Consider the following 25,501-nt stretch of genomic DNA (forward strand, 5'->3'; position numbering starts at 1 on the left):
TGGGTTCCGGCAAACTAGCAACAGAGGAGCGGAAGGCAGTGTGGACAGGGCCAATGAACTTAACCTGTTCTTTAACAGATTTGACATTGTGGCCCCTGCCCATCCCACACATGAACCATCTGTTGTCGGCCCCCAACCAACACATATTCCACTCTCCCCTCCTACCCCTCCTCACAGTCCCCCATCTTGCTCTCATGACTATACCCCTTCCCTACACAAAACCACCACGATGAGCTTCACGGCTGAACAGGTGAGAAGACAGCTGAAACGTCTCAATCCAAGCAAGGCTGCAGGACCGGATGGTGTCAGTACCAGGGTGCTCAAAGCCTGTGCCCCTCAGCTATGTGGAGTACTTCGCCATGTATTCAACCTGAGCCTGAGGCTTCAGAGGGTTCCTGTACTGTGGAAGACGTCCTGCCTCGTCCCTGTGCCAAAGATATCGCGCCCCGGCGGCCTCAATGACTACAGACCGGTGGCATTGACCTCCCACATCATGAAGACCCTGGAGAGACTTGTTCTGGAGCTGCTCCGGCCTATGGTCAGGCCACACTTAGATCCCCTCCAGTTCGCCTACCAGCCCCGACTAGGAGTTGAGGATGCCATCGTCTTCCTGCAGAACCGTGTCTACGCCCACCTGGACAAGCCAGCGAGCACTGTGAGGGTCATGTTTTTTGACTTCTCCAGTGCGTTCAACACCATCCGCCCTGCTCTGCTGGGGGAGAAGCTGACAGCGATGCAGGTGGATGCTTCCCTGGTATCATGGATTCTTGATTACCTGACTGGCAGACCACAGTACATGTGCTTGCAACGCTGTGTGTCCGACAGAGTGATCAGCAGCACTGGGGCTCCACAGGGGACTGTCTTGTCTCCCTTTCTGTTCACCATTTACACCTCGGACTTCAACTACTGCACAGAGTCTTGTCATCTTCAGAAGTTTTCGGATGACTCTGCCATAGTTGGATGCATCAGCAAGGGAGATGAGGTTGAGTACAGAGCTACGGTAGGAAAGTTTGTCACATGGTGTGAGCAGAATTATCTGCAGCTTAATGTGAAAAAGACTAAGGAGCTGGTAGTAGACCTGAGGAGAGCTAAGGTACCGGTGACCCCTGTTTCCATCCAGGGGGTCAGTGTGGACATGGTGGAGGATTACAAATACCTGGGGATACGAATTGACAATAAATTGGACTAGCCAAAGAACACTGAGGCTGTCTACAAGAAGGGTCAGAGCCGTCTCTATTTCCTGAGGAGACTGAGGTCCTTTAACATCTGCCGGACGATGCTGAGGATGTTCTACGAGTCTGTGGTGGCCAGTGCTATGATGTTTGCTGTTGTATGCTGGGGCAGCAGGCTGAGGGTGGCAGATACCAACAGAATCAACAAACTCATTCGTAAGGCCAGTGATGTAGTGGGGATGGAACTGGACTCTCTGACGGTGGTGTCTGAAAAGAGGATGCCGTCTAAGTTGCTGCCATCTTGGTCAATGTCTCCCATCCACTACATAATGTACTGGGTGGGCACAGGAGTACATTCAGCCAGAGACTCATCCCACCGAGATGTAGTACTGAGCGTCATAGGAAGTCATTCCTGCCTGTGGCCATCAAATTTTACAACTCCTCCCTTGGAGGGTCAGACACCCTGAGCCAATAGGCTGGTCCTGGACTTATTTCATAATTTACTAGCATAAATTACGTATTACTATTTAACTATTTATGGTTCTATTATATTTATTATTTATGGAGCAACTGTAATCAAAACCAATTTCCCCCGGGATGAATAAAGTATGACTATGACTATGACTATCTCACTGGCACCCCGCTCACCCTTCGATCACCTGGACAATAGTGGATGCCATTCTGCTGTTTATTGACTACAGCTCAGTGTTCAGCATAATTTTACCCTCAGCTCTAATCAAAAAGCTCAATAACCTGGGCATCCGTACCTCCCTCTGCAACTGAATCCTTGACTTCCTCACTGTGTGGATCAGAAATACCACCTCAAGAATGTGTGCTAAGTGCCCTGCTCTACTCTCTCTTCACCCTCGATTGTGCGGCTAGGAACAACTCAACAGCATCTATAAGTTTGCCAACGACACAACTATTTGTTGGCAGAATTTCAGATGATGATGAGGAGGCGTACAGGAGTGAGATAGATCAGCTGGTTGAGAGGTGTTGCAGTCAACATCAGGAAAACCAAAAGGAATTGATTGTGAACTTCAGGAAGGGTAAGTGGAGGGAGCACGCACTTATAGGTTCCTGTGTGTCAGCATCTCCGAGGATCTGTCCTGGGCCCAAAATATTGATTGATGGACTTCCAAAGGAGCGGCTATATTTCATTAGGAGTTTTTGGAGAATCGGTATGTCACCAAAGACACTTGCGAATTTCTACAGATGTACCATGGAGAGTATTTAACTGGTTGCTTCACCGTCTGGTATGGAGAGGCCACTGTACAGGATTGAAAAAAACTCCCTGAAATTATAAACTGAGCCAGCTCCATCAGGGGCATGAGCCTCCCTAGCACCGAGGACACCTTTGAAAGGCAATGCCATGAAAAGGCACCAACCATAATTAAGAATCTGACATGCCTTCTTTTCATTGCTGCACTCAAGGAGGGGGTAACATGTCCCCACAGAACTCTAAGCATGTATGTATCCATGGGTCTCAAAATTGCCAGTAACTATTTGCTGCTGGTTTTTGACTGTGTCTGGACAATAGACACCTTAAAAAGAATCAGAATCAGGTTTAGTATCACTGCATGAGTCATGAAATTTGTTGTTTTCCAGCAGCTGTACATTTTGCAGTACATAATAATAAAAACTATAAATTACAATCAGAAGTATTACAATAAAAAGGGAATTAAATTAAAGCAGTAGTGCATAAAGAGAGTGAAAAATACTGAGGTTGAATTCATGGTTCATTGTCCATACAGAAACCTGATGATGGCTGGGAAGAAACTGTTCCTGAAACATTTAGTGTGGGTCCTTGGACTCCTGTACATCCTCCTTTGTGATAGAAATGAGAAGTGGGCATGTCAGGTTCTTAATGATGGATGGCGTCAATGAGAAGGAGTATGGGGAGAAGGCTGGAGATTGGGTCTAAGAGGGAAAATGGATCAGAAATGATGAAATGGTGGAGCCAAATGGCCTAATTCTGCTCCTATATCTTATGGTCTGAAGTCCTTGGTGATGGGGGTCCTGAATGATGGATGCTACCTTCGTGAGATATTGCCTTTTGAAGGTGTCATCAGTGCTGGGGAGGCTGTTGCCCATGATGGAGTTGGCTGTGTTTATAATTTCATGTAGCTTTTTCCAGTCCTGTGCAGTGGCCCCTCCATACCAGACAGTGATGCTGCCAGTCGAAATACTCTCCATGCTACATCTGTAGAAATTTGCGAGTATCTTTGATGATACACTAATTCTCCTCAAACTTCTAATGAAGTAAAGCTGCTGCCATGCCTTTGTAATTGTATCGATATGCTGATGTAATTTGTTGATGCAAATTAACTATAGCCATTAAAAAAAACAGCTGACAAAAACATCGGAAGATGCCATGTTTTCTAGTGTGGAGGATCACTCAACAATCTGTGCAAGTCCTACTTCATTTTGATTGAGGAGGGTAACTGAAAAGCATTCAGGTATTTTTTAGACTTTTGTTTTTTTTAATTGTTTTAGGGTATTTTGGACATTGAAGTTTTCACAGTTCATTTAGTGTGTGCAGAAGATTTTGAATGTTTCTGGAAAATTTTGAGAGCCAGCTAAGGAAGGGTTGTGGCTTCGCCAGAAATTTCATCAGCTTTTTTGAGGGCAGAATCCCCACTTCCATAATCTGGCATTTACAATGCTGAAATCCTCACTTCAACTGGTTTCCAACAGCGAGCTTGCTTTAAAATAAATCTATGTAATATATGCGGGAAATTTCACCTTCAGTCAGCAGTGAGTTTGCTGCAAAATGCAAGTTCAGCATCAGGAATATAATTTTACTATCTATTTCCATTTATTCTGCCTGCCTTTCAATTCAAATTTGACTGCTTGCAGCCTGCATGTTATGGAAATGCAGAATTACATAAGATTTGTGATTCAAATACAAGTATAAAGTCCCAAGAGACTAATACGGAAAATTTTGGTTTGATCAAAGAATTGAATCCATAATGCATCTGTGCTCTTAAGAGAAATGCGGATAGGAAATTTAATGGAGTTTATTATATAATGGGCCAAATGAAATTGACTGATTGCCAATGGTTCTCAGCTGTCATTTGCGCAACTTGAATTGGTTAGAGGGATTGTATAAACTTTGTATCTGGGTCCTCAGCTTTACACTAGCAATGACTGGCTTATGAACAGCTAACCATTAATTTGAATAGAGTAGCTGATCCTGGAAGAAACGGTGCATGCAAAGCTGTACTTTCACTTTATTTTAAAAATATTATATTTTAAAATACTTTAAACTTTTCACAAAAATTGTATTTAATCCTGAACATTCAGTATTTTTGCATATTAACTTCTACTTATTATTATTTATTCCCATTGTTAAATGGAATCCGTCTTGACCTAAGATGTCTTCCTCACAGATGCAGCTCATCTTGCTGAGTTTCTCCAGCAGTTTGGTTCTTTAGTTGCAAATTCCAGCATCTGCAGCCTCTTGTTTCTCCCTATTTAAAAAAGTTTAAAGTTGCATTTGAACAAAAATATTCCTTGGGTCAACATATGAAATAATTTTAGTTACTTAAGGCATGAACATAACGACCATTTCATTCACCTTAATGCTGCTTGTGCAGCTATGTATTGAAAGAATTTTCAAAAGACCATAAGATACATGGGAGCTTTGTTTTTGGTTTACATTTTCAATTGGTTAAGGGCAATCCTTTATTCTGTTGTTTTCTTTTGAAGAAGAATGAACTATGTAATACTATTATGATTCTCTGATTACCTGTAGAAAATTGGAAGATTTGCATGATCTATATTGGTAATGAATTGTTGTTTAACAGGAAAATGCTGTTATTAAGATTAAAACACTCATATTGACAATTTCATCTATTAGTCAATGGTTTTTTAGACCTGCAGGGAGAAATTTGCTGTGTGTCTAAAACGGATGCAAAGTTGGAGGGAGGATTTGCATAGCCTTGTTGCCCAAGCCTAATTTGGCTTTGAGCATTATATAGCTTGTTCATCACAAGAATGGCATGTAATGGCTGGATTTCTATACTGTGATCTGGGCAAGCTGGGCGGTAGAGTTGTGATGGCCATGTATTGATGCAGTGGGGGGATGGGGAGGGGTTTAGGGGTGGTGGCAAGATTTTCTGTCAATCTAGTATAAGGATTGAGTGCTGCTTCATGTATGAGCTTGTACAAAAAATTTTTTTAAAAGATAGGCTTTTCTTTTGAACCATTTCTTGTGGGCCATTTGAGGATAGTAGCCAGGCCACACACTTCTTTAGTATAGATGAAATGCAGCAGTGCCTACTTTGCAGTCATACTTGTGCTTCCTTTGGTACACAACCAGTAACAAAATCTGACTCCCCTGTGTTCAACAAAAACCAATATGACATCCTTTCACCTTCATTACACTTTGAACTCACTGGGTAACAAGTTCAAAATCTAATATGATTTCAATACAAAACAGCAAAGAGCATAAATTCTACTCCATTTAAATTTCTGAACATAATTTCTTTTAGCAAGCTGGGCTTCTACAGCTGAGATGTTAGTGAATGACAATTGTTCTCAAAAATACCATGCAACAAACAAGAGAAATTTCCTCCTGTCCCCATTCACTCCTTATAGTGGATCTGCTGAAATATGAAGTGACTTGTTTTAAATAGCACTGTGTAGTACCCAAATTATCCTGTGTCATTTCAGTAGATCTTAATTAGTTAGTTAGTTACTGCCTGTTACACCGCCGGTGTTTAGGGGAGCAATGAAGGGTCTCCATTTCTGTCTGTCAGTAGATTTTAGCCACTTAATATAGTTAGCTCATGCAATCAAGCCTGATTTTCTGTAAATTGAAACCAAAATTTCAGTTTTTAGAATACCAATTAAAATTTAAAGTTCAATCATTAAGAACAATGATTAAGCAGTGTGCAATAATTAGTCACACGGTGAAGTTTCTTCGCTCTGTACCCACCCCCAACTAATTCCATTCCAGCCTCAAAATATCTGCAAGATAACCTCTGCAAAAAGCTAATTAAAAGCTAAAATCTGTGCCAAAAGTCTTGCTTTTATTGTAAGCTTAGGTGGATCAACCCAAAAAAAATCCCCTTATAATGTGTGGAAAAAACACTTTGGTGGTGCAATTGAAATTCCTTTTTTAATGAAATAACTGGATCATGCTTGATAATTAATGACCTGCCATGAATCTCAAGAATCATGCGTATTCATGTTTTATTAGTGTACTGTTACTTTAAGGAGAAAGACAAATATACTGCCTTTTGTTAGGGGGATATGTTGCTGCTTTTAAGGATTAATGTGGGTTCCTTAAGAGCAGGATTTGATGGTGATGTGGTGACATTTCTATCTCAAGCTCGTTAGGTAGATTTAACTTTAAGAACATTCACGTTGAAATGAGCAAGCCAATATCAGTCCAATCCAAATCTGAAATTGAGCAAGTCTGTCCAAAAAATAGCTCTTTAAAAAATATTTAACTTCAAAACATCGTAATTAAACTAAATTGTTCTTTGTCATGCCATGTAAAACTAATCTCTACATCATGCCAGCCTTGCTAATTTCAGTTTTATGAGTCACTTCCAACTTTGTTGTTCCAAAGATAATTGGTTCTTAATTAAGAAAGAAAGAAAATACATTGGAAAATCAAAGTCTGCTGTTTACATGCTGGTAAAGGTGTCCTTTAAAACAAAGACAAAAGTTATAACTGTCTGATGCTATTTTATGTGCATTCTTGGCAATGGGAATAGCAGATTTTAAAATGGGCAAAGGAAATAACAGGGTCAAAAATGTGATCAGTTAAGATGCTAAGCCACATTTTTTTTTGTGGTAAAACCGTCTAAAATTGGTTTCTGAACATCAGATTAGGGAGACTGAGAAATCAGTTGAGATTTCTTTTGTTAATCCCGATCCAACTCAGCCTGGAATGTATATGGGTGCAATGGGATTTGTGATAATACAAATAAACGGTTTAATTTATATATGAATAATTTATTTATACCTAATCATAAAATTTAGAATTACAGAACATCAAAATAGGTCCTTTGGTCCAACTTGTTCATGCCAGCCAAGGTGTCTATCTGAGCTAGTCCTGTGTGTCTGTTTGGCCCATGTCCCTTTGAAGCTTTCCTATCCACAATATCCTTTTAAACACGTTAATTGTGCCCACCTCTACCACTTCCTCTGGCTCTCTGTATCCTATTCACATCACCATCTGTGTGGAATAGTTTGCCTCCTAGATCACCTTAAATCTTTCCTCTCACTCCTTCAGCTTTTGCCCTCTAGACTTTTAGACTTCTCTACCATGCGAAAAAGTCTGTGACCATTCACCTTATCTATGCTCCTTTTGATTTCATAAACCTCTAAAAAGTCACTTTTTAGCCTCCAGGGGAAAACAGCTACAGCCTATCCAGTCTCTCCTTATATTTCAAGCTGTCCAATCCCAGCCACATCCTTGTAAACCTTTTATGCACCCTCTCTAGCTTATTCACATCCTTGCTTTAACTAGGTGACCAGAGCAACACAAAATACTCTCAAATGCAGCCTCACTAACATCATGCACAGCTGTAACATGCCTTAATACTCAATGCCTTAACCGATGAAGGCAAAAATGCCATACACTTCTTCGCCATCCTGTCTACCAGTGTTGCTGGGACGTCAAACTATGCTACTCACCACTAGTGCACAGTGCTGTGCAGAAGTTGTAAACTCATATATACAACTAAGCTGCATAAAGACAGTATTTTAGAGTGGCGAGCAAGTTTGCAAATCAGGCGGGAGCAAAGGATGTTGGGAATAGTGAGTGTGGAGCTCTCCGGAAGGGGTATAGGACAAATGGCAGAGAAGGAGTGCCAGGGTGGGGGATTGCGCGGGTGCAGACTCATCCAGCACTATGACACCTGGCAAGGTCACTTGATGCCCAACAATTGGTTTATTAGACCATAATAAATGTTTATTGATCATTACAGAATGTTTCTCTGGTGCTTCTCCCTCTCTCCCCTCTCCTTTTCCCTTTTCCAAACCATGATTCCCCTCTCCCTGCCCTCTTCCCACTCTCAGTCCCCAATGGACACCCATATCAGAATCAGATTTATCATCATGGAGACCCATATCAGAATCACATTTGTCATGAAATTAGTTTCTTTTATGCAGCCAGTGCAATGCAATATATTATAATTACATTGCAATGCAATGCAAAATTACTACAGTACTGTGCAAAAGTCTTAGGCACCCTAGTTAGATATATTTGGCAAAGACTTCTGCACAGTACTGTAGAATGTCACTGAATAGTGATCAAAAACAAAATATATTTCTTTTTAATCGTTCTTTCTTTCATGAACTAATTACAGTATTCTTGACCCTGTTGTATATCACACAATGTCTTCAGAAGAGGAAAGGCGACACTTTGAAATAGAAGGAGAGAGATAGATTTTGTATGAGATGCATAATTAATTCATTGACTTTGCAAGAGATTGGTAATTGATTCATTTTAACTTGAGCATTTGTTGAATGTTTTATTTTATGTGATAGAAAAGATGAAAGCATCGATATTTTTCCCTCGTCTATTGCAGTTCCCACCACGTGTGATGAAATTAATGGAGGATGTTCCCATTTGTGCCTACTGTCACCAAAAGAGCCATTCTTCAAATGTGCCTGCCCAACTGGTGTCCAGCTGAAAAAAGATGGAAAGATATGTAAAGAAGGTAAAAACTTCTATTTATATGCCCAAAAGTCAAGCAGAATGTTTTCAGTCAGATGAAAGAGAAAATCCCCTTTCAGTAGTTTGAACTATATTTGGATAAATGCAGTATATTAAAGTATTTACTGGTTGCATCTACAACTTGTTCAGTTTTATTACAGTCAATATCCTGTTCACACCAAACGCTTGCTCAAGGACCTGTTTTCTAAATGGGTAAAATGGAGACCCTGCATTAATTACGAAGTAGCAGAGCCATCCAACGATAGTTTTGTAAATAAAAGGAAATTGTAAAAGTAAAACAGAAGTCTAGAAATTGGAACATGTGTTATTACCACGTTGCTTTGCACCTGTGATCCAATTTCAATGAAAAGTGAACCTTTCAGAGAGTTCATGTGATTTGCAGTTATCACTCCCATGCACATATGTATTGTGTGGCATGTGGCCAAGTGGTTAGGGCGTTGGACTAGCGATCTGAAGGTCATGAGTTCGAGCCCCAGTCGAGGCAGTGTGTTGTGTCTTTGAGCAAGGCACTTAACCACACACTGATCCAGTCCACCCAGCTGAAAATGGGTACTGGCAAAATGCTGGGGGTTAACCTCGCAATAGACTGGCGTCCTCTCCGGGGGGGTGCAGTGGTTAGTCTCGTACTCTCAGTCAATTCACACCACGGAAACCAGCATAAGCACCAACCTGATGAGCCTAGAAAGGCTCGGGACAGACTTTAACTTTAACTTTTTAGCACATATGTATTGAAGACTTACCTACATACATTAGCAATCTTGCCAGCCCACCCACCCACTACGAGGCTACCACTCTCTGACTACTAAAGCTGCACAATATCCAGCTGATTGGTGATCAAATGTCTACCCATGACTACAAACAATTACTGACTCCCAAGACTACAAAGTCAATTCACCTACCCTCAGCACCAGCATTTATGATATTTCTACCCTCCATTCACCAAGCTTGCCTCTGATGGTCATCAGGGTTCTGACCACCACCTATCAATTGACACCCAGTTTTAGAGAGTGGAAAAAAAAGGTCACGAATGAGTGCAGCTTGTTCAGCAACAAACTTTGCCCTGAATCTCAAACATAGATGCATTTACAAACTGATCAAGTAACACTCCTGCAGAGGCAACACCCAGTTTCTTAACAAATCTTGTCAAATATTTTCTAGCAAAATAATTACTAGTGTAGGTTACATAATTACATTTGGAGGGTTTGTCAGTATGCTTTGGGTTTTGGAGTTTCTGAACACACTCTTTTAATTCCAAGATATAACCTTTAGTCTAGTATATGCATTGGTTCTGTGTGGGTTTTGTGTTTCTGTACTTTTGGGCAGTTGCGCTCCTGTCCAAAAAGTCACTTGCCTTTCCCCTGACCTTACCTCACTGCAGCTGCCATGTTTCCTATAATCTGAAGAATCCAGCCACCCACAGTGAAATTTCCAAAGGTTAAATAAGAAATTCACACCCTCAGTAACATATTTAACATGACAACCAATCTGGAAACAGTTTGGTTCCCTGCCCCCTTTTCCTATCTCAATAAAACTTTGTATTCTGTAACTGTTAAATTTTCCAAGATTGAATCCCAATCACTCCCAAACCTTGGTGGTCTCCTGGACGCCAAAACTCCACCATGTTTCAATATGCAGTGAGTTTTTTCATGTCTGTATTCCAGTCTTCAAACTTTTATCTTGCTAAGTTAGTCACATTTTTAACGTTCTCTCTAATGTTATCCAGTTCATTTTGCATAGATTTCTTGTTTCATATTTTTCTGATATTAAAGCATTAATTTACAATATTCTATATGTTAACAAACAGCTTAACAAATTCATCAAATATGATGTTTTCCATAGTTTTATTTTCAGATGTAAAATAACATTATCCCAACTGGAGTTTTGTTGTCTCAACAGATGTGAAATAGAAAATGTTGGAAATACTCAACAGATCAGGCAGTATCTCAGCTGATGAAAACTTATTAACCTGAAATGTTAATCCTGTGTCTTTCTTTACATAGCAGCCTGACCTACTAAGTATTTCCAGCATTCTGTGTTCTTATTTTAGGTTTCTAGCATCTGCTCCACTTTGTCTTCAGATCCAAATTTCGCTGAATGTAAATTTGAATGCTTTCTCTGTGAACATATTGAAATTGATACATACTAGCATGCTTAAAATTTACATTCAGTATTTTATTTATATAAAAGTGCAGGGGTGACTTTTAAACAAGCATAGTTGCCTCTATTTCAGTACAAGATTTAAATAGTCAGATTGACTATTTTTCCATCAGGAATATTGAAATATCACCCTAAGCCATTTTCAATCTATTAATTTCTTCTTAAATCAACTTTGGTGGAAATAGTTTTAATGTTCCAGGCAGTGCTGAACAAAGCAAAAAGAAAGGAAAGATATTTACTCAAAAATAATTTAGAAGAGATAATATTGTTTTCAATTTTATTATCTGTTGTAAATCTGCTGTTACCGTTATTTTCATGTGATTGTGATGCCTTAAATTTTAAAAATGTTGCATGCTCTTTGTATGCAAGTTGAAATTTTGAACAAAGGATCAATCAACATTGCTTGAAGTCATGCATGTAGTGTAATGAATGGTGATTGTTAGAGTCAAACTTATTCGTGCTTCCACAGTCTTGAAACACTTAGCATGCCTGGTGAAAAGTGCCAACGTTGTGCATTCATTCGGGAACCTTAACAGCTTCCTGGCACATTAGTTGTAAGTTAAAACTAAAGTGTAGATTGTAAAGTAAACAACCCTTCTCAAGGCAGGAATCACATCAGGCCCAAACATAGCACAAATGAATGCTGGAAATTAGTTCCATTCAAGCCCTATTACAGTATTACAATTATTTTTGCATTTAGAGAGGATAAAGAATAGCTTTGGAGCTAAGTTGTTCACTGCCTATTTCATTACATAGTTAGAGAGTGGAAAAGACTAGAGTCCCAGCGGTGTTGACTGAGAAGTTAGATGAAACAATGGCACATTGTACTAATCTGATTAGCAGAAAGACAAATGGCAGGGGGTTCTGGCAGGGCTTGGGGAACTCTGGCTGCTCTTTACATTTGTTTGCGTTACGTTGATAAATTGACACATTTGTTACTATATTATAAACTGTCTTGTCATCTGTCAAATGTGAGGTGATGCAGAGAAGGATAAAAAAACATCTTTGTCAGCTTGTGGGATGTTCTCTCATTTTTCTTGTCACTCTTGACTAAGGTTTCACAAAGGTGATTTAACTGGAATTTTCAGGACAGAAGCACGACTTAATAATACAGCCTTAATCAATAATCAGTTAATGGCTTGCAAAACTCTGTTTCAAAATTAATTACACTCTCCATTGATTTATATTGTGCACTGCTGTCATTTAAAATTCTCTTCAAAAATAATTGAGTTTTTTTTATAGATCTCCTTTTCAAAGATTAGAAACTCTAAATGGGTTTCTTAATTACTGATATTTTTTATAGTATTTGAAACACTATTGTCTGCTCAGAGATTGATTGTTTCTTTCGGATGATTTGACATTTGAAAAGAAGTAGAATCTTAGGAATCCTATATGTTGGAAATTTGAAAAAAAAATTAAGAGGTAGTGTACATAGAGGCAAAGAATCCTTCAGTGCTCACAGGAGAGCATTACTCTGTTAGGTGATTTGCCTGTTATTTTGGTTATAGGCTTGCTTCATCAACATAACTCAAGGCCTAAAGTACCAAACACTGTTGAATAACCCAATACTCTTTCTTTCATTGACAGTGCCTTGCAGGCAAATGGGGAAGAGAGGCTTGGAGATGAGGGGTTGGCTATGGTTTGTCATGTCTGGGAGGGGTTAATGATGATGAAGGGGCCTTGTGGGTGGAGTTGGTCAGAAGATCAGAGGGTTGGGGAAAAGTTCAAGAGATAAAACAAGGAGAGGTCAGCTGAAGATGATGAACTAAGTGATATAGGGCAGGACAGTCCAATGGGTTACTGGGGATCGAAGGACCTTATAAGGAGAGGGAAATAAAGCTCAATATTTCAGGTTGATAAATTTTCATAATCCTGATGAAGGATCTCAGCCTAAAATGTCGGCAGTTGAGTGTTGATGAAGGGTTTCAATTGAAATTTCAACCTTTGTCTCCTGATGAAGGGGCTTGTTCTGAAATGTCCCTAGATGCTGCCTGACCTGCTTAGTTCCTCCAGCATTTTGTATGCATTATTCATTGGGGTATGCTTTTTATGATGCAGATTCGAACCTGAAGGTTTAAGTTGGGTGAGTGATTGGGACAAACACCAAGTATTGGAAAATTAGCCCAGCCTATTCTCTAACTTAGATCTGCAAATGAGCCTATCTGGGAAAACTTGCAACCATCAGGAAATTGACCTAGTCTCTTTCAAACATAGTGCACCTTTATGTGCCTGTAATTTGCGTGACGCCATGCACACATCCAATCATACCATCTGGCACACTTCGAAGTTGTTAAAGCTGTGATCCTCAAATTGAGTTTCTCACTCACAATAAAACAAGGAGCAAATTGCCAGAGAGGAAAATTAATAGTTCCCTACTGGCATGTCTGTGTTTTGTCTACTACATCTACCAGACTTCCTGCTTTAACCGTTTTTTTCACTCATCCACAAGCATTACAACTTTTCTATATTAGTTAACTCGATGCAGGATGCTGTAGTCACTGGTCCCTAGATGAGCCTTTACCTTAGTGGCTTGGGAACTCATACCATGAGGCCCCTGATTATGCGGTGGCCTTTTGAGATGCCTTTTTACACAGGGGAGCACTTTGTGTTGCTCCTTCCCCTTCCACGGAAAGCATTCATGCCATTGCATTGGGGTTGGCATTGAGAGTGTTTAGTCTCAGTTGCCAACAATCAGTGTGGCAATGATGTAACGGCTGTTAGTTCTACAGGCAGCAGCCAAAGAGAAATGCACATGTATGTTATTTTTGAATCGGGGGAAAACACCCTCAGGTTGAGGGGAAAGCCAGCATCTTTATTATCTAGTTAAGTGGGTTTTTAGAACCACAGATAAGAGAATCAGAATCGGGTTTATTATCATTGTCTTATAAGACATGAAGTTTGTTTTTTGAGTCAGCAGTACAGTGCAGAGGCATAAAATTACTATAAATTTCAAAATCAATAAACAGTGCAAGCAGAAAGGAATAATGAGCTAGTGTTCATGGACTGTTCAGAAATCTGGTGATGGAAGGGAAGAAGCGGTCTCTGAATCTGTGGCTGTGGGTCTTCACCTCCTCACTGATGGTAGTATTCAGGAGAAAGCGTTTCCTGGATGGTGATGTTAGGGAATTAACAGTGTGTAATGGACTCAGTGTACAAAGTGACAGAAATTAATCTACCTTACTCCACTGGATTTCATCATCCAGTGGTCTTATTTTGCTCAGATTTAGAGCTTTACTTTGCGTAATTGTCACCGAGATCTTAATATTAGGCCTGGTGTAGAATTGGAGTCACTATTCAATTGAATGGGGTTTCTTAGCCTGTAGATTGAAAAGTTTACCAAAATGATTTTGCTTCAGTTTGTCATTTTCAGTGACTTGTAATTGGTTTTGTAGATTTTTAATGAACTTATGTGTTTTTAAAATTAATGCCTTTTTGCATCACCTTTATCATTTTTAAATATTTCACAGCTTTGACGCAAGCCAAAACTCTGCCCCTTGCTTTGCCTTCTGCCAAAGACGTCAGTTTTATTTTGGGGCCAGGGCCTTTGCATTGTACTACTTGAAACACATTTATCTCTGAGGGTTCCAAGATCCAGCAGTCCAGCAACATTCCACAGACACACGAGCGTCAGATGAGTACAGGTTTGGGGATAGTGCAAATAATGATTTTGCATGGTGAGCCACAGTTATCAAGATCTATCCCGATGTTTGTGCTGTGGCCAAGTTTTCCTTATTATGTACCAAAACTTACTTCTTGTTCAAATTTGCAGAAGTGTCACCAACAATTGTGTGAAATTTGTAAGTGTTCTCTTAAAAAGATCTTCAAGCAAAGCTAGACCAGATAACTTCAAATTATAGAAACACAGGCCCAGGCAGAATCTTGAAAGGTTATGACATTTTAGGTTGTAAACATCTAAACAGAAACTTTTTTCGGGTTTAACAAACTCGCAGTCCATGATCACATTATAGCCTCGCACTGTGACCCTACATTAAACTGTTTGCCTCTGTCAGTGGCTGGATTGTTGAATTTCTTAACACGGACATAGTAGTTAAGGCACGAAATTCTACAGATGCTGGAAATGTTGAGTAACACATGAAAGAACTCAGCAAGTCAGGCAACATCAATGGAGGGGAATAAACAGTCGTAGACCCTTTATCAGGATTCAGGTAGTAAAGAGACACGTTTTGCCAGCTGGATTCCTCTGCTCAAAATTACTGTGCTTAACGCTGTCCCTGACTACACTGGTCTAGATACGGGAAAACGAGATTTGTGATGCTGGAACCTGGAACATAAAACGAGCCATTGGAAGATCTCAGTGTTTCAGGCAGCATCTGTAGAAAGACATGGACAGTCAATGTTTCAGGTCGAGATGTCATCTACATCAGCGGTCCCCAACCACTGGGCCGCGGACCGGTAGCGGGCCACAAAGCATGCACTATCGGGCCGCGAGGAAACAACAGGAGTCAGCTGCACTTTCCTCATTCCCTGTCACACACTGTTGAACTTGAACATAGGGTTGCCAACTGTCCCGTATTTGCCGGGACGTCCCGTATATTAGGCTAACTTGGTTTGTCCCATACGGGACCGCCCTTATCCCATATTTCCCCCAACTAAGGTAGAGCGTTCCTATGAAACCTTTCGTGCCGAAATGGCGTAAAGCGCAGAAGCAATTACCATTAATTTATATGGAAAAAATTTTTGAGCGTTCCCAGACCCAAAAAATAACCTACCAAATCATACCAAATAACACATAAAACCTAAAATAACACTAACATATAGTAAAAGCAGGAATGATATGATAAATACACAGCCTACATAACGTAGAGGTAATCTATGTACAATATAGTCGGGAAGATTAAGCCAAAACCGATTTGTGTAAAAAAAAATCGGCACGTACGCGCATGCACATGTCACATTTGCGCACGTCACTCACGCATGTGCACACAGGTGCCCGCGCAAGGCATCATGGTCATGGTAGTCTTTCTTGGGGTAAACACCCCCATCCCCCCACCTGGTCGGCCGGTCTGCAAGAATATTGTCAATATTAAACCGGCCCGCGGTGCAAAAAAGTTTGGGAACCCCTGATCTACATTCTATACTGAAGGACCAGACAGAGATATCTGTATAAAGAGGTATGGGGGAGAGGTAGAGCATGAGCTGGCAACCAAGTGAGGGAGGGAAAGGTGGAGATGGAGACTGAGGCTTGGAGCAACAGAGGCCTGTAGATTATGGAATCTGGTAAAGGAAACTGAAGAGGAACTAAATAAGGGGGTATGGTGGGCAAATGGGGACAGTGAGGAGAGGGTCTAAGGGACTCTGGGATAAATGTGATGGGCAGATGGAGATGGAGTAGGTAGCGTAGGGGAAAGAAACGGAATGGGGGCTAGGGGATGTGGAATTTCTTCTAAAGTAGGGTGTGTATGAGAGGATCTGGATAAAACAAAGGGGAAGAGAAATGGAGGGGGGGAGCAGGTTAGCTGAAATTGGAGAATTCATTGTTCTTAACGTCAGGTTACAGACTAACCAGATGGAACATTCCTATACCATTGATCTCAAAGTTGACCACAATTTCTGATTTTTTCTCCCTCCTTTAGAATGGTCCATAGCTCTTTTTAGTTATATCCTTGACCAGGGAAGCAACATGCCATCCTGGAGTTAATGTCTCGAGCCACAGAAAAGGTCTGTCTGCCTCCCTTTACCTCATTGAGTTTCTACACCACTACCGATAGCTATAAGACCATAAGACATAGGAGCAGAATTAAGCCATTTAGCCCATCGCATCTGCTCCACCATTCCATTATGGCTGATTGATTACCCTCTCAAACCCATTCTCCTGCCTTCTCCCCAGAGTCTTTGACACCCTGTCTAATGAAGAACCTATCAACTTCCACGTTAAATATATCCAATAGCTTGGCTTCAACTGATGTCTGTGGCAATGAATTCCACAGATTCAATGCCCACTAGTTAAAGAAATTTCTCCTCATCTCTTTTCTAATGGATGTCCTTCTATTCTGAGGCAAAAGGAAATAAATGTGTGAGATCGACTCAGAGAGCCTCTGTATGACCTATTTACCTCCCCTATTCTTTTTGGTAGTCAACCCTGCCCAATGCACACATTTAAACCCCTGTTTGACAAATCTTTCCATCCATCGAGCTCTTCACTTTGCAGATGCACAGAAGGACTCCAGACCTTGTTTCAACTCTGAAACACCATGCTCAAGGTGCTGCAATGAGTGATACTTAAAACCTCAGGTAGTTGAAGTACCGGAACATGGAGGACCTTTCACCTTGCGTAGGCTGTGTTTTACACTCTGTCAAACTGCCCTGCCCTCTAATAACTTACCCTAACTAATAACTTACAAACTGTAAAAACATGAACACCCACCTAATTGTTCTGATGTCACAAAAGACCGATATTAAGATTCCAGCACATTCTCTACTTGGCGTCACCTTCCCTTTCTGCAGCCCTTACGACCAAAATGACTACCATGAAGATCACTGTAGTCCAAGGACTGATGTGTACAAATCCAAAAACAATTTGGATGTGCTGAAGGGTGCTACAGTAATACAAGCAATTAAAACAAAACTTCAGATGCTGGAATCTTGAAATGAGTATAATAAATGTGAAAACACAACAGGTCAGACAGAGTTTGTAGAGAGAAAAACTGAGTTATCATTTCAGGTCAAAGATCCTTTTTCAGAGGCAATTGAAGATCAACCACTTTGGAGGAAGTTTATCAAAATAAATGTAAACCTTTTGTTATTGCCATGCAGTGTACAAAAATACTCCAGTGTTTCATAATTATTTTTCAAATGATCTAATAACTACAGGTGGCTAGTAGAGGATTTAACTAAATAACTCATGCCCAAATAAAAGTCACTTTAACCATTTTCAAAAATAAGCTGTCCTGGAATAATTATCAAGAAGATACCTGCGAATCTGCTGGGGTCATCTATTGTGTCCAGTGCTCCCGATACAGTCTCCCCTACGTTGGTGAGACCCATTGTAAATTGGGTGACCGCTTCATTGAGCACCTCTGCTCCATCCACCACAAGTGGAACTTCCCGGTGGCCAAATGTTTTAATTCTGAATCCCATTCCTGATCCAACATGTCGGTCCCTGCCCTCTTGTGCCAAGATGAGTCTACCCTCAGAGTGGAGAAGCCACACCTTGTATTCCGTCTGGGTGATCTCGAACCTGATGGCATGGATATCAATTTCTCCTTCCAGTGAAAGAATTATTTTGCCCCCCCCCACCCTTTAAATATTCATCTCTCTGACCTTTTACCTCTTGTCACCTGTCTGTCACTTCCCCCTAAATCTCCCCCTCTTTCCTTTTCTCCTATAGTCCTATCAGATTCCTTCTTCTCCAGCCCTTGACCTTTCTCACCCACCTGGCTTCACCTCTCACATTCCAGCTAGCCTTCTTCCCCTCCCCCTACCTTTTTATTCTGGCATCTTCCCCTTCCTTCTCAGTCTGAAGAAGGGTCTCAGCTTGAAACATCGACTGTTCAGTCATTTCCATAGTTGCTGCCTGTTCCTCCAGCATTTTGTGTGTGTTGCTTAGTGCATTATTTGTTATTTTCTGAAATTCATTTAAGAAACTGAATACAAATAAGATTTTTGTTGGATTTATTGAAATGCAAATAGGTTTCTTCAAACTGTAATGGCTGATGAACTTATCAGAACAAAGATAAGTGGCGATGTGCTTCAGTGAATTTGTCATTTCATTCCAATTCAAGACCAGTAGGTCTTCATAATTAGTTTAATTAGGTGATTTTGAATACAATTATATATTCAACCAACGACACTATAAAAAAAAAGTTTGTTCAAAATTGTTTTTAATTTTGTTTGTTGAAGAGATACTGAGATGAGCTCTTACATATGCTGCTTAGCCATTAAAATGCCCCATTGCAAAATGTTTATATCTGTTCATTCCATTTTATTATGGTTGGTTATATTAGAATGAATGTAACTGGAGCTTTTTTATTGCTCCTATTTGTCTGGAGTGGAGGGCTCCCTCTATAATTAATTTTATTTAGTTTTGGCAATGTAAAAGGTTCAAATTAAAGTGTATAATACAAAGTATATTTCTGTATGTTCATGGTCTTATGCTGCTGTAGCCCATCCACTTCAGGGTTGTCATGTTGTGCATTCGGCGATGCTCTCCTGCATACTACTGTTGTAGAGCGTGGTTAGTTGAGTTACCGTCGCCTCCCTGTCAGCTTGAACCAGTCTGGCCATTCTCCTCTGACCTCTCTCATTAACAAGGCATTTTCGCCCACAGAACTGCTGCTCACTGGATGTTTTTTTGTTTCTCGCATCATTCTCTGTGAACTTGAGAGACTGTTGAGTGTGAAAATCCCAGGAGATCAGCAGTTTCTGGGATACTCAAACCACCTCATCTGGCACCAACAATCATTCCATGATCAAAACCATTCAGATCATATCTCTTCCCCATTCTGATGGTTGGTTTGAACAACAAGTGAACCTCTTGATTATGTCTTCATGCCATTAGTACATTGAGGTGCTGCCACATGATTGGTTGATCAAATATTTGTATTATAAGGTACAGGGGCACCTAATAAGGTGGCCACTGAGTATATCTTTGTGCTGTTAGAAGTTCTGAGCTAACACTGCAGTTAATTCTTTTACTATTTTCTGTTAGGTGCTGAAGAGGTGTTGCTGCTTGCAAGAAGGACGGACCTGCGACGGATCTCCTTAGACATGCCAGATTTCACAGATGTCATTCTGCAACTTGATGATATTCGGGATGCAATAGCAATAGACTATGATCCAGTGGAGGGATATATTTACTGGACAGATGATGAAGTTAGAGCTATTCGTCGTGCATTTCTAGATGGCTCAGGGGCCCAGACCTTGGTGACCACAGAAGTTAGCCATCCAGATGGAATAGCTGTCGATTGGATAGCACAGAATCTTTATTGGACGGATACGGGAACTGACCGCATCGAAGTGACTCGATTCAATGGCACATCTAGAAAAATACTAATAGCAGAAGGTCTTAATGAACCTAGAGCAATTGTCCTTAATCCAGTAACTGGGTGTGTGTACAATTTATAATTTATTTAAACATGATAGAATACGGTTAATTACAAATTATATTTTAAATATAAATAGTAAGGAATTGGTCTATTAATTAACTGTTTTCAACAGCATTTATGTTGCAGTATGATCATAAAAAATTCAAAATATTAATGTTACAAATGTTCTTACAGCTATATGTACTGGACGGATTGGGGTGAAAGCCCGAAGATAGAGCGTGCAAATCTAGATGGCTCTGATCGAATAATTTTGGTTAACACCTCTCTGGGTTGGCCCAATGGCTTGGCATTAGACTATGCTGAAGAGAAACTTTACTGGGGCGATGCTAAAACAGACAAAATTGAGGTAAGTTCTGAAAGGGAAACTTGCTTGGTGATATGATTAGCAGCAAGATTAGTATACACTTTCAGCCTGAGTGAGGCTGTGGTACAAGAAGCAAATAGTGGGTAAATCATTACTTTTAATGCCATTACTGTTTTCTACCAGCAGGTAAAGAAGACATCCTGAATTAAGATTTTCTTTAAGACTTGATTTGAGCTATAGAGCTGGCACACAAACCTGAGAAATGTATCAGCATAACATAAAAGTCTTCACTCTCAAAGTAAAGCTGGAAGTTATAAATTGACTTTGACTGCCAGAGTCAATGAAATAGGCTTGTGCTGTAGTCACTGATGCAGTGTTATGAATATGGTTACCAGTTGGGAACAGCAAACTTACAATAAGTAAGATGGTAATTACATGGCAATCTGTTGCAAGATAAATGGCAAATCTGGCCCTTTCTTTTATTCCAATGAGGTTCCCCACCTTCTCTCTCACTGGTCTCGTCTGTCACCTGCCAGCTTGTACTCTTTCCCCCTTCCCCCCCATCTTCTTACTCTGGCTTCTTGACCCCTTCCTTTCCAGTCTGAGGAAGAATCTCAGCCGAAATGTTGACTGTTTATTCCCCTCCATAGATGCTGCCTAACCTGCTGAGTTCCTCCAACATTTCATGTGTGTTGCTCAAGATTTTCAGCATCTGCAGAACCTCTTGCGTCCTGATTTTCCCCGTTTTAAAAATATCTGGTGGATTGCAAAAGAAATGCAATTTTGAAAATTCTTTTTTCGTGCTATTGTGAGAATATTAATGAAATGCTCACAGGTTTCTGGAGTTTAAGCGTATGTTTTATTCTGTGTCTTCAGTCTTTAACTTGTAAGGTCCTATGAAATAAAAATTATTATGCATTAAGTCAACATAAAAATCAAAACAGAACCACAACCACATCCCTTTTTTAGTATTTATGTTAAGTGGAAATATTAAGAAAATGTGGTAGAGAAATCATGCGTAAATTGTGGGTGTATTTTATTGTTTCCTTTGTGCCATAGTTCATCAGCTCGATGGGAATGGTAGGATGTGCATGAATACCTGTGATCACTGCTCCTTGCCCAGGATCTTTTATTTTGCACTGGCGTGTTGTGCACTATGTAAATAAACAAAAATAAAATGATATTCTTGAGCACCTCAGGCCTCTATAACTGAGTTGCATGGAATGCTTAAACTCTTAAACTTCTACTTACATTTCATCTGTGTAATTAAATGTGGGAGGTGAAAGGAATGAGGACAGCTGTGGTGACTTATACACGTTTCAGTCTCTTGGATTGCAGCAATGTCCCGTTTTTTTCAAACGTTACTTTGTTAACTGTTTTGATACATATTTCAATGTATCAAACCTAATGGATGGAAAGATTTTATATGAAGTACAGATTAATTGCATGGTTATATAGCAGGCTTCGTTATGTGTGAAATTTCATGCGGTGAAACCAGCAGTTATTTTTCTTGGCATAAAGTTTTGCATCTGTGATACTCAGTTGCAGCACAAAGAATCCAGTCACTTCATTAAAATCTTGTATTCTGAAGAAGCCATTTGGCACAGCTTGTCAAACCTTTCGTTACAATAGACTATAGGGCTTTCCCCGAAAGCTTTGGCACCCTGTGGTAACATTGTTCAAAACTGCCAACTCGAAGGTTTTTTTTTAGAAACTTAGAAAATTGTTATAAACTACACACATTAAAAATTTGCATTGTTTGTGTATATTAAATAATTTACAAGTTAAAATAAAAATATAAATGGGAATGTGTGTCTAAATGGAAACGTTTAAGGCAGATTCAGATTTGTTGTAGACACTAACGTACAAAACAAAGTTAGGTTTCTGAAATAGTTACCGATTCTGCATAGCTCATTACTAACAAACTTGTCCCCTCCCCCTCCTCATGTCAGTTGTAATGCTTTTTATCATCAGGGCCAAACATTGCAATACCATATAAAGTGACAAATTTGCTGCAGACTTGTTCATGTTTCTGGTGTGCCTATTTCATCAGTAACCCAATCCGTATATTAAAAAAATCCAATTCTCTGGATATGCCTGAAGCATTATCTTGTGAAAAGTATAGGAGTTAACTGGTACTGGAATGTTCCCAGAGAAAGCTACCTTGTTCAATGTGCATAAAAATGTCATTGTGATCAGGTCATAATTGATGTAGGCAAGAATGATTTGTAGAAAGCAATAGCAGGATTTAGCCAATGAAAATTAACGTACTCGGGAATTAGCCAGCATTCTGAACTTTGGTGAATGAATCTTGGTGCTCACCCTCCTGCACATGTGTTAATGTATTCATTATCTGCATAATGCAGCTTGACCACTGACCACTGCATTTGAGTAGTCCTTGGAAATTGAAGAATTTAATTCTGAAGATCTATTAAATCTGAAGATAATTCCTCTATGTTGGAAGTGAGGCAAAGATTTTGCAGAGAGAAGTCTTGAGGCAATAATGCAACTTTGTTGAACATCGCTCTTCACAGTTTATTTAGGCCTCAAAATCTGAAGATGAAGAACTGAAGCTCGGAAGATGAAGAACTCAGACCTGGCACAAAATTTATGAAATACTGGACAGTAGTAATCCCAGCCTCATATATGCTCCCGAGACCTAGACTTCTCACAGCTGGCATCTCAAGATACTGAAAAATATGAGCATTGCTTTCTGCAAAACCTTCCCAGTTCACCTCAAAATTCAGTGTCTTCTTCCAGGCCATGTTACCTGCCTGGCTAACACCAGAGTCCAAAACAAAGCCTCTTTTCAGTTACTCTGATCTATGTCCTTTCATAGCAGGAGATTATCAGGTGACTGGAGGAAAAGATTCAAGAATGTATTAAAAGCTTAGATTTTTTTTAGATTATGAGAACACGTAGTCCTCTTTTATTGTCATTTAGTAATGCATGCATTAAGAAATGATACAATGTTTTTCCAGAATGATATCACAGAGACACATGACAAACCACGACTGAAAAACTGACAAAAACCACATAATTATAACATATAGTTACAACAGTGCAAAGCAATACTGTAATTTGGTAAGAACAGACCATGTCACAGAGTCTCTCGAAAGTCCCATCATCTCACGCAGACGGTAAACCTCCAGCGCCGTAAACTTGCCGTTGCAGCAACTTGGAAGCATCTGACCACAGTCCGACTCCGAGTCCGAGTCCATCCGAAAAACTCCGAGCCTCTGACCAGCTCCCTGACACCGATGCACCGAGCACCATCTCTGCCGAACGTTTCAACCCCGGCAACAGGCAATAGGCAAGGCCGAGGATTTGGGGCCTTCCCTCCGGAGATTCTCGATCACGCAGTAGCAGCGGCAGCAAAGCAGGCATTTCAGAAGTTTCTCCAGATGTTCCTCCATGCTTCTTCACGTCTGTCTCTATCAAATCAGGATTGTGCACGGCATCCTACTTCACAGATACTATATCAATTCGGAATGGCTGCGTGCGCTGCGTCGCGTCGCCATTTTCTCCTCCCTCCTTGAAGAATCAGAAGAATCTTACTTGAAGAATCAGATTTGTGGCAAGAAATTTGACGTTTTGTGCAGCGGTACTATACAGACATAACAAATTTATAAATTACAAAAATAAATAAAGCAAAAAAAAGGAATAACAACGCTCATGGGTTCCTGGACGCCGTTCAACAATCTGATGGTGCAGAGGAAGAAGCTGTTTCTAAATCATTGAATATGGGTCTTCAGGCTCCTGTACCTTCTCCCTGTTGGTAGTAAGAAGAGAATATATCCCGACTGGTGAGGATAAATGATAAATGCCACCTTCTTCAGGTACTGCCTCTAGAAGTTGTTTCCAGTGGTGGGAGGGTTGTGTCTGTGATAGAGCTAGTTGACCCTGTAACCCTCTGCAGGGAGACTGCATTGCAGAAAGCTTTTTACATCTACAGAAATTTATAAGATTCTTTGGTAACGCACCAATCCTCTTCAAACTCCTAATGTGTTGATGTGTTGGGCCGAGGATAGATTCTCCAAGATGTTGACACCTAGGACCACGAAGCTGCTCACCCTTTTCACCATTGAGGACTTGAGTGTTCTCCCGACTTCTCTTTCATGAAGCCCACAATCAGTTCCTTGGTTTTGCTGATGATCATTGTGAGGTTGTCGTTGCGACACCACTCAACCAGCTGATCTGTCTCACTCTTGTAAGCCTCCTCAATGCTATCTGAGATTCCACCAACAATAGCAGTGTCATTGGCTAATTTATAAATGGCTTAGCCACATAGTCTTAACTGTAAAGAGAGCGAAGCGGTTAAGCACACGTTTTTTAAGGTGCGTCAATGTTGATAGTCCTGAGAAACTGCAACATTCCCACTGATTTTTGGCTTATGATCAGTAAGGTGGAAGAGAACCATTTGGGGGTGGTGTTGAGAGTCTTGAGTCCATGTATTGGGAGCAGATGATGGTTTGAGTACGCAACAGTGCACCATCTCACATATCGGCAGCATATTGCATCATCTGTGAAAAAGTCTCCTTAGCCACTACCAAACCCACAAACCTAGAGTGGGAGCAAGTTATGCTGTATCCTAAAGGACTGCTTAGGAAGGAGAATTGTAATCCCAGAAAGTTGCACCCATTGTCTCAATGGTCTAGTTTGTAATGGAAACAATGAAATAAGTTTCCATGACCTGCAGATCTGTGGTAAAGTCTAGTTGATGATGGTCAAGAAAACAGGAGTGATCTTCCCACAGGTTTCCAAGTTAAATGTAAGTCACATTTGCCACCAACCAACTATGACCATTCCTGTCTTTCCCAGTGACTGTTCAACTTTCCAATTCCTTTTCTGATCTTTTCCTTTGCAACTTCTAATATCCCTTTCTTTCTCTCCTCTTTAGTGTAGTGTCTTCTACAAACTTCTCATCTTTGAATGTAAAATTCTAAGCTGTTAAATTGTTATTCCCATCAACGGTCCCAGCATATTTCCTTACACAGTCCCACCGTGATTAGCTGATGTTTATCCCTATGATTTACTGTGGTATTTTTTTGAAAGCTTTGTGGAAATTTAGATAAATTACATCTACTATATTATTCATCTCCAC

General features: G+C 40.3%; 1 protein-coding gene across 2 annotated transcripts in view; it reads left to right on the forward strand.

The window, feature by feature from the left end:
- The window catches only part of LOC134353658 (low-density lipoprotein receptor-related protein 5-like), a 235,482-nt gene that overhangs the window by 117,354 nt on the left and 92,627 nt on the right, over positions 1–25,501 (forward strand). For both annotated transcript variants that reach the window (XM_063061845.1, XM_063061847.1), the window contains exons 5-7: positions 8,723–8,854; positions 19,697–20,093; positions 20,268–20,439. In XM_063061845.1, the coding sequence (XP_062917915.1) occupies positions 8,723–8,854; positions 19,697–20,093; positions 20,268–20,439 (701 nt within the window). The remainder of the gene's footprint in view (positions 1–8,722; positions 8,855–19,696; positions 20,094–20,267; positions 20,440–25,501) is intronic.

Source organism: Mobula hypostoma, chromosome 11, assembly GCF_963921235.1.
Source record: "Mobula hypostoma chromosome 11, sMobHyp1.1, whole genome shotgun sequence".
Classification (NCBI taxonomy): Eukaryota; Metazoa; Chordata; class Chondrichthyes; order Myliobatiformes; family Myliobatidae; genus Mobula; species Mobula hypostoma.